A 10,638-nucleotide genomic window follows, 5' to 3' on the forward strand; every position below is an offset into this window, starting at 1 on the left:
TAGACATCAAAATTAAGTTATTTTATTTCAAAAATTGGTCAGACTTAGACCTCTGTTACCACATCTAAAATTACATTAGGTGAAGTGCAAAAATGTTAAAAACACTTCAGTTCTTCCTCTCTAGTTGTTTATTAGCTCAATCAATAATTTCAATGACTTGGGTATTTTTCAAGCTAATAGGTATCCAAACATGCTTGCGTCAGCCTGACATGGTCTTGCTTTGTTCGTTGACTCTCTGAGCCTAGCTTTTGAGTCCAAAGATCACTGTTTGCGCATTATATAGCTAGCGATCGCTGTATATAACGGATCCACACAGCACAGCAGAGAAGAGCTAATCCTGCAAAGGGACAGACTGTGAGAGAGGTTGCCTGAAGTTTCCAAAGGTGAAGAGAATGGACGCTGGGATGGACCTGCTCCACAGCTCAGGGGTAGAACTGGTGCAGTATCTACAGCTGAATTACAAGGACTCCCAGAGCTGGTTCACTTTTATCTCTTTTGTTGCTGACCTGAGAAACACTTTCTTTGTTTTCTTTCCCATCTGGTTCCACCTGTGTGAAGCAGTGGGCATCAAACTCATCTGGGTGGCAGTCATTGGAGACTGGCTCAACCTCATCTTTAAATGGTAAGTTTCATAGAATAAAATTATAATATGTATATACTTTTTTTTGTTACTTGCAAAATCTCAAGGATAGGTTAAACGTTTCTGAGAAGCAGACCTATGTAGAATATGAAAGGTTCTGCTTCCATTGACAAGCCAGGATCAAACTGATCTTAGTAAAAGGTTCTTTCATTATCTAATTTTCATTTTGTGGAATTGACCATGCAATGTTTTAGCCTTATTGAATATTGGACCCTTTCTGGGCCAGCACAGCTATTCACAGGTTTAACCAGCTGAACCTTTGGGGAGCCCATTACCACTATTAGCAGAAGGACTCATAGGATTGGTGGGCCCTATTTTTCTATCTTCCATCCAACTTCTCTTTTCGATTGAAAGTGCTGATTTCCCCTGGGCTGCTTCCGTGTAGAAAAGGTAAGTCAACCACAGGGTGCATCACTATCCAATCCCGTCCTTATCAGGTGTACTTTCCAAAACATACTCTAGTTAGCTGTTTCCTTATTTAGCTCTGGGGCATTGCAATTGTAATGTTAGACTCCCTCCAGTGACCAGTCAATATAATCAAGATCAAGGATACAAGCCAGGACCTTCCTGGCCTGATAGCTCAGTATCGCACCAACTATGGCACTGTATGCTTGCATTTTGTACTCTTGTATGCGACTGAAAGAGTGCTATCCTTGCTGGCCTTTTTGTGATGTTTGTGCCCACTGCTTCAATTGAAGGGGAATTCTTCAAATATGTAGGCTGGACTTTGTTCAGAAGCTGCTGTGGGACTGCGAACCTAAAGAAATATAAAACCCAGAGCTACAGCACTGCATCATGTAGTAGATTTTAAAAATAGCAAAGGACTTGTTGATCAAGCAACATCTCTTATTTCAATACACTTTCAAATTTGAAAACAATAGGAGGCTGGATTCAATCTTGTACTTGTGCCGCTATTCTCGCAAAACTGCTGACTACACAACTTCCCTTCTTATTTCCCACATTAGCCAACATTGTTAATGCTTAACAAAAACAGAATTACCTGGAAAAACTCAGCAGGTCTGGCAGCATCGGCGGAGAGCAAAAGAGTTGACGTTTCGAGTCCTCATGACCCTTCGGCAGAACAAATAATAACAAATAAATGTTAATGCTTCCCTCTCCTCAGGTACAGTCCTCCTCGCCTTCAAACCTGACATCACACTTCTCCTCGAAAAATCAACACCCTTGACCCTATCCTTGCAAACTACTATCCCATCTCCAATGTCCCTTTCCTCTCCAAAATCCTTGAGTGTGTTTTTGCCGCCCAAATCATAATGCAAATGATCCCTCAGATTTCTGGTGCCATTTAACTTTGTTTAAATAGTAACCTTTAGGTACCTTATTGGTGAAATGATGTAGATACGCTTTGTTAAAAGATATTTTATGTGATGAATAAACAGGGATCAGTAATTAACAAGACCAAGGCAACATTCCAAGATAACCTCTCTATAATCAGGACTCAGTAAACAGGAGGCACTTGGCCCCCAAGTTTTATAATAGTTGCAACAGCTGAGTTCAGCTTATTGTTCAATATACGTTAAAAAGCAATTCTTATCAGCATTTTCTAGATATTCCAAAGTAAATGTTGAGCAAATGTTCCATGTTATTTGGTTCTAACATGTTTGGCATTAGTTTAGCGAATCTTTTGAGTGAAAACCAGAAGTTACTTGAAATCCAAACATCTATCTAATTAAACCATTTTTTTTATATAAAGATTTTTTCTATTTTCCTTTGCAGGATATTATTTGGCCAGAGACCTTACTGGTGGATTCATGAAACTTCCTACTATGGCAACTCATCTGTTCCAGTGTTAGAGCAATACCCCATCACCTGTGAAACCGGGCCAGGTACTTATCAATACGATCATGGCTGATCTGATTGTGGTCTTAATTCTACTTTCCTATCTGCCTCCCATAACCCTTGACTCTGCTGTCTATCAAAAATCTGTCTAACTCTGCCTTGCATAAATTCAATGACCTAAACCTCCACTGCTTTCTGGGGAAGAAAGTTCCACATACTAATGACCTTCTGAGAGGAAAAAGTTCTCCTCACCTCTGTCTTAAAAGGGAGGCCTCTTATTCTTAAACTGTGTTGCCTAGTTCTAGTCTCCCCCACTAGTGAAAACAATCTACCCTGTCAAGTCCCCTCAGAATCTTATATGTCTCAGTAAGATCATCTCTCATTCTTCTAAACTCCAATGGGAGAGCAGCACACTTCCAAATAATAGAAACTGTAGATCTTTAAAAACTGCATATTAGACTTTTTTCACCATTCCTGATGATCCCAAACCTTGCCTGTTTCAGGAAGCCCCTCGGGTCACGCCATGGGATCAGCTGGGGTTTGGTATGTGATGGTGACAGCATTTCTGACCAGCACACTTCAGAATAAGCAGCACTACGTCCAAAACTGGTGAGTCTGTGAAACACTGAATCTCTTATAACGCTTCTAAATTTAAGGCCAACCAAATTTGATTGGACCCCTGAGCTGTGAAGAAAGCTTATTAAAAAACTGGAGAAGTTTATACTAGAGGAAAGAAAGCTCAAGACATGAGATGTGGAAGATGTTAAGGTGTGTAGATAAATTGAACCATAATCACATGTTTGACAGTCACAGACAAAGATGAACACACATTTAGAAGGTGAACAGTTAATTATTTTGCGTAGAGGTTAGTACACCTACAAAACAAACTGCACAGGTGATTGGATGACCCTAGGCGGGACTGGTGAGCTATTTGTCAGACAACCCGGTTTGAGAGACAAAGAAAGAAAGGAATGAGTATAAATCTTAAGAAAGCAAGTGTAAGACATTTTCAAACTTTGGAACTGGCCACTTTAGTCCTGTACATTCCAATCTAACATTTCAAAGAAATATGGCCAGAAGTTTCCCCCCGTTAGGGGGGATTGTGCGGGGGTGGGCACGAACCTGATTGGCGCCCCCGATCATGGCTGCGCCGCCATTTTACATGGGTGGGCCAATTAAGACCTGCCCATCATGACGTGCGCCTGGAAGCTCCCTGTGCGGGCGGTCTTGGGGGGGGGGATACCCTGAGTGGTTCCCTGCATGCGCGCGAAAGAGCTCAGGGATCTCCCTGAGACATGGAGGTACTTCAGGGAGATTTGTTTCAGTGCTAAAGTTTTAAATAAAGGTTTTTAACACTTTTAAAACATGTCCCCACATGTGACACTTTTCACATGAGCTGGGACATGTCAAAGAATAAATGTATAAATTTTTATTAGATTTTAAAACAGTTCATGAAACCTCATCCCGCCCGTGGATGAGGTTTCATGAAAAATGCGAAGGCCGCCTGGGCTCTTCACCTGCCCCCCCACCAACCTTAAGGTTGGACGGGCAGCTCATTAAATTGAGTTAATTAATTTTTAACAGGCCTTAATAGGCCTTTAACTGTTCGGCAGGCGCACAGCCAAGTCGGCTGCACACCCGCCAAACTGACAATCTAAATGATGCGTGGTGACGTTGGGACACACGCCCGACATCATCATGCGTCATTTTACGCGTCGGCGAGTGGGCCCCGCCCCTGCTCACTGACAGGAAAACGCTTGTCCATGGAGTAATCTACACACAAAACCAAAAACGAGTAGCATAGTTTCCTTGGGCTCGGGCTTGTACTTTCCAATGACAGAGAAAGTAGTAAATAGATATAATACGTATTTTAGAATTCATATAAATGCACTTAATAAAGACTGTAAATTAAGTTTTGTTGCAATAAACTTGCTAAATATTAGAAAAGTATTTGGCAGGGAGTGAGTGATAATTCTTCACCTTTTTATTTCTATAAACAAACTCTCAGACAGCATTTGATTTAGTTGTTGTTACTGTAAAATACAAGTAATTAAAATCATCTAGCTGTTTGTTAAATAACTCCAGTGTCCTGGTCTCAAACACCCTTCCTGGCATCTCGGCTGGTAACAATTCAAAGGCAATGAATTACTGTTGAAGTGTGGTCACTGTTCTTTTGTATACCAACTTGACAGCCACTTTGTGCACAGCAAACAGTAAATGAGATGAGCGACCAGTTAATTTGTTTTGACGATATTGGTTGAGGGATGAATGTTGTTGTCAAAACTCCAGGAGAATTCTCTACCCTTCTTTGAAAATTGTACCACGAGATATTTTGCATCCACCAAACAAATGGTGACTTGGCTTCACATCTCAATGCACAATAGTACAACATTCACTGGGTACAGCACAGACATATCAACTTCCTAGTTGGCACAGGCTCCGAGTGCATTAAGTTTTGTAGATAAACATTGCAAGCTCTGGAAAGTGAGTAGAAGTCAAGCTACAGGCTGCAGAGTAAGTAGTAGGCGGGTTGGTAAAGAGGACGTCTATGGTAATGGATACTGATTTCTTTAGAAATTAATTTTGTTCAATTGACAAAGCACCTGTCTCCCCAATTTCCCCATGTGCCAATCATGTAACACCTTATAAACATCTGGAGCATTTAATAACTTCACGACCAGAGAGTAAAACTGAATATTGGTCAAGCATTGTTATTTGACAAGAACAATCTGTTATGTTGGTAGTATATGTGCTATTTAGACACTTTACAAGTATGTGCAGTTAAATCCTAATTATCATGTTATGTTGTCATCTGCTGTAATCACTGCCTTCACTCTTTCAGGTGTCTGCGTGCTTTACTATGGGGAGTCTTCTGGGTAATTCAGATCTGTGTCTGTGCATCCAGAGTATTTGTGGCTGCTCACTTCCCGCATCAAGTCTTCCTGGGGGTCATTTCAGGTCAGTGGAAGTATTTAGTAATCCTTCCTGTATCACTGAGAGGCCACAGTGTCCAATCGGTGCTGTTCCAGGATGTAGCTGAGTTGCTCTTGCAGAGAGCTGGTGCAGACATGATGGGCCAAATGGCCTCCCTCTGTCAGTATTCTATGATTCTTGTACAAAATACCTTCCTGTTCATTTAAAGCTGCTCAATACCCCTGTTAACCTAGCACAAAGATGACGGGTGTACTTGTGCACTCACATGAGAACAGCTCAGGTTGAAATGTCCAAGCTTAGATGCACTAAGCATAACCATTGTTTAATTATAGGGCCAGAGCTTCCAAGGAGTGGCAATCACAGTCCGATTACCACTCTGCTCCTTTGGGAGCTGCACATTTCCTACCCCACCTCCCTTCTCAAGTCTGTTACGAAACATGCTGCGTACCGGCTCCTGGGACTCTTCTGTGCGGTGTAGCAGCATCGGGGGAAGTAAAGTTGTGCCCCCTTTTTATGGAACTAGTTGCTGTAAAGCAGGTAAGTTTAAAGGTCACAGTCACTTTGAGAAGCCAGGAAGAAATGTGTAAGGTAAAAATGGGTGGGATACGATGGGTGGGGTAGGATGGGTTCTGGGGTGGGGTGGGGGGATGGTGTGGGTTGCATGGGTTGGGGGAGGGTAGGATGGGTCTGGAGTGGGGGTTAGTCTGGGCGGGGGGTATTCGAGGGTCGGCCGGGTAGTCATGGGAAGTGGGGGTAGTCGGGGGTGGGGTGGTAGTCTGAAAGTGGGGAAGGTAGTCTGAGGTTGGGGGTGTATTTGAGACAGTGGGGCAGTTGGGGTTTGGGGTCCAATAAGGTGTTGTGGGGTAGTTGGAGTGGGTGGGGAGTAGTCAGGAGGTCCAGTGGGGTGATTAGGGGTGTGGTTGGAGGAGGTCCAATGGGATATCAAGGTGTGGGGGAGGGGTGGTCACTAGCATGGTTTCCCAAGAGTTAGAAGTGGTTTTAATCCTTCTAACTTTTCCTGGGTAACTATTCTGCTGAGAGAGTCGAAACCATCTGAAATCTTCGATTTAAATGGGAGTATCAGATGGTTCCCAGTGCAGGGTAATTGCCCATCAGAAAGTTGACCTTCCCGGGCAATGGCCGTGCAGTCCTTGCACGGGGACTTCCAGGGGGTCCCCAGTTCATCTTCTGGGGTACATCCCATGTTTGACCCCCACCCAGGGAATGGAAGTTCTGGGCCATTTATTGTCTCCTTGACTACAGAGAGTTAGCACATAAGTACTTTGCAAAATTATTTTAGCTACCACAGTAATAGCTTCATAATTGAAATTACTTCTCTACAATTAAGAAAGAAAATGCTTTGTTACATCACGTTCTCAGGATGTTCTTAAATGCTTCACAGCCAATGAACTACTTTTGAAGTGCAACCAGCAAACGATTTACAGATGCCAGTGTAGAATCGAGACAACAATATTTCAAGAGGTTACTTACATGACTGTCTTATGGACTATTCTTGAGTCTTAATCCAATGCATAGAGCTTAGCTTTATAAGATTTTTTTCTCTGCTTTTCCTTTTTGTCAAATTTCTCCCTTCCTCCTTTCCTGAAGTGAACTCCTTGCTGCTGTAGGGTTCCATAGGCATGGAGGCCCATTAATACCTAGCCCAAGTGCCATTCTTAATGGGTGAGCCTGAACAATGAGCTTTGACTGAAGACTACAAGAGAACTGAGCTCCATCCTATCCCCTCAATCAGGGGCCATTGGATAATGACCTCAGATACAGGAACCCTGGCCAATTTCCTTTCTTCTAACACAGGACACTGAAGCCAAGTAAAGAATCCATAATGACATCTCAGCAGACGTTAATTAACTCAGCACTCAGATTAGCGACTGAATATGGAGCCCTTCCCTGGTCTCTCTGACTCAGTTACTCATTGCCTTAACTCAGTAAATGATGGGGTGAGCTCACTAAGCCACTGTTAATACTTCATTTGCCATTATACGGCTAAAAATAGAAAGTGCTTTGCCTCAGTAAGGCTCAACCTTCCAACTGTTACATCCATTTTCTATAAATGAGAACACAGGGAAACATGGAACAAGACCATCCAATCAATCACTAAGATAAAAGCTAATCAATCACTAAGTCTAATCCTTCAACAGACCATTACAATTTACCATGCACTCAGTCCTACTTCTTTAATCTCCTGGTGCAAAGCTCTTCAAAAGTTTTGCCTGACCTCAAAAAATAATGAAACAAAAAGTATATTCCAGAATATGTATTTATTTTTGACTCTCCTTTATTCTAACAGGTTACTTATGCCATCTGATACTTGGTCAGAATAGCAGTGCAGCCATTTTCCCTGTTTAATTTTCTCTAATTACACTGATTCAATTAGCCTCTAATCCTATACCAAACCAGATATAACTTTTCTCTAGTATTTGTTTTATTAGATTGTTGAGTTAATAGCACCAAAAACAGATACACTGGACACACATCTCATTGCTGTTTGTGGGATCTTTTGCACAAAGTGTTACCTGACACTTGAACTTACATAGTTCAAAGTAACTTGCTGGTATGCAAAGAATTGTTAAATGTTTCTGACCAACTAGATGAGGTACTAGACCAATACAGTTTTTACTGCTAAAGATAGAGGACAATAGCTAATTCGAAATCAACTGTGTTCAGCATAAGCCATCAAATTTGTGTATTTCTCAAATTGCCTTCAGTGTGAATTATGTCAATAACTAGAGGAGTTCAATGTGCGTTTAGTATAAAAATGTCACCACCATTTCTTGGTCTTTGCTTTCATAGTGTTAACTTTTGTACTATTTTGCGTTCAGGATTGGTTGTGGCCGAAGCGTTTGGTCGGATTAATGCAATCTACAACACAACCTTCAAGCAGTATCTGAAGATCACCCTCTCCCTGTTTTCCTTCGCTCTGGGCTTTTATCTGCTGTTGAAATTGGTGGGAGTGGATCTGCTGTGGTCCGTGGAGAAAGCCCAGAGATGGTGCGCCCGAGCAGAATGGGTCCACATTGACAGCACTCCCTTCGCTGGTCTGGTCAGGAACATGGGAGCCCTGTTTGGATTGGGATTAGCTCTCAACTCCCCTATTTATGTGGAAAGCTGCAAAGGAAAGAGAAGCCAGCAGTTCAGCTTCAGACTAAGTTGCATTGTGACGTCCTTGATCATCCTGCACCTGTTTGACTCCATGAAGCCCCCGACACAGAGAGAATTCCTCTTTTACTTACTGTCTTTCTGTAAAAGTGCTGCAGTGCCTCTGGCGGCTGTGGCAATCATCCCATACTCTGCATCACATATTATGAACCAACAAGAGAAAAAAGTGCTATAGATAAGTAAAACTGAAATATTTGTACAATAGGGTATAATGACGTTGCTTTCAGAATCAAATCAGTTTGACTTTGGTTAGTTTTTGTACTTTGAGGCAGAATCTGAATTCAACCAATGTGAGAAGCCACAAGGCTAGTAGGTTCCACTGAACAGACTGGTCTTGTTAGACGTGTGACTTACCCAGAAAAATTGCACATGCTGGAGGTTTCTTGAGAATGAACTACACATCACAGATCAGCGGTTGCATTTTTACTTGCTGTGCCGTCTGTATTCTATTGTAATCCAGTGCTTACATTGCATTGCCTTTATCCAAGCCAATTCATTAGATATGCAGTCACTCTGTTTATTGTTGTGTGGTAAAATGAGAGCGTTAAGGGTTATATTTTGTATGGTGCTGTTTGCCTTCAATGAGCTCCTTGCCAATAATGCTATTTGTTTAAACGCCTGATAACCCAATGAGAAACTGCACATGTAATGTATTACAGACAGGTCTCATGTGCAATTTGTTGAGTTGGTTGATTTAACCTCAGCAGCAGGCAGTGTTCCAGCTCCTGACTGATGGACCGTGTAGGAAGTATGCAAGTGTGGGTGAGGGCAGGATTGTACTAGGTTGTGATTCACCCCATGGTTGAATGTGCTGTTGACATTCAACCTATGTTCTTACACATGAGATAATGGCCAATTCAGTATGGGACTGGAGGCAGTTGGTCCCTGTGAAGTATGCTTCAGGGAACAGAAGGTTATATCACCTTTCTACCATTCCATGTTCTAATTACCTTGTTTCACATGAGTAATTGGATAAAGAGGAACATTTTGCTCATTACCAGATAATCTTGGCCAAGATCTTCAAATTGACAGGATCCAACCCTTTAAAACTTGTACTGTAAGAAAAGGATTTGAAAATGTACATGTCTCAACTCAGCACCTGTGCATTGTGATATAGTTTATTTTCTGACGGTGGGGCGGACAGTTATTTATTTTATATAGGTGGTCTTTTTCATAGAGAAAACAACTGTTAAGTGCATAAAGATCACTTAGCAAGATTAACAATATTCCACCATTTTATTCTTTTTCATTGTGCACGCCTTTGAGTAATTGTTTTGTTTTCAGTGTTTTATTATAATAAATATTTCAAAAACAATAATGTTGTTTTGTTTGTCATTTGTTTTAACTTTTTGTGGTATTTTATTTTATATTAATTTATTTGACTCTTTTCATTTCCCATCACCATGTACAGCTCCAGCTGAGAGTACAGGCTGGACAGCTGTTCCTAAGCCTAAGATTCCGACTCTGTAGTCAAATGCTAGGAGGCCACAACAGTAGACTGGACCTGCATTCTGGCAATAGATAAAGAACTGTGTTAGTCTGAACATCATGGGGGCCTCCATATGCTCCTAGGTAAGAGTCAGAGCAGACAGATGGGGCCTGAGGTACTGTAGGCCTTTCATGGCCATTGTGTCCTCCAAGTTCTGGCCCGACCACAGAAAAGACTAGGTTGTACCCACTATTGTGAACTGTAAACCACAGGATCTTCAACATTGCTGCAGAAGGGAAACCGAAGAATGAAAAGAACAGTGAAAAAAGAATTATGGACATATGTGGTAATGAGAGTAAGGTATTTTAATGTTTTGTCAGGAGTTAGAGAATGACTAAGGACTGGAAAGGATCTTTGAGGCATTCGGTAGAGCAGGTTACAGTGTAAAATCACGACATGGCTGAGGTATTAAAAAAATACTTTGCATCTTTTTACATGACTGAAAATAATGCTACGGTGTGCATGGTGTTTTAAGTCTTGGATAAATGAGTTTGTTGGCCAACCAAACTCTAGCTTCACACCTTCCTATGTTCTCCTCAATTACTGCTTGCAATCAATAACAGGGAGAGGGTGCTGTAAGAATAAACAGTGATGGTTTATT

At 41.7% G+C, this 10,638-nt stretch overlaps 1 protein-coding gene across 1 annotated transcript; it reads left to right on the plus strand.

Annotated features, from left to right (window-relative positions):
* Positions 1 to 305: 305 nt before the first annotated feature.
* On the plus strand, positions 306 to 9,866 carry g6pc1a.2 (glucose-6-phosphatase catalytic subunit 1a, tandem duplicate 2). The gene is made up of 5 exons (XM_078529740.1): positions 306 to 622; positions 2,375 to 2,484; positions 2,941 to 3,046; positions 5,280 to 5,395; positions 8,212 to 9,866. Exons 1-5 carry the CDS (start codon positions 393 to 395, stop codon positions 8,721 to 8,723), a joined length of 1,074 nt encoding a protein of 357 aa, XP_078385866.1. The 5' UTR covers positions 306 to 392; the 3' UTR covers positions 8,724 to 9,866.
* Positions 9,867 to 10,638: the final 772 nt, after the last annotated feature.

Source organism: Cetorhinus maximus, chromosome 25 (genome assembly GCF_964194155.1).
Source record: "Cetorhinus maximus chromosome 25, sCetMax3.hap1.1, whole genome shotgun sequence".
Taxonomy (NCBI): domain Eukaryota; kingdom Metazoa; phylum Chordata; class Chondrichthyes; order Lamniformes; family Cetorhinidae; genus Cetorhinus; species Cetorhinus maximus.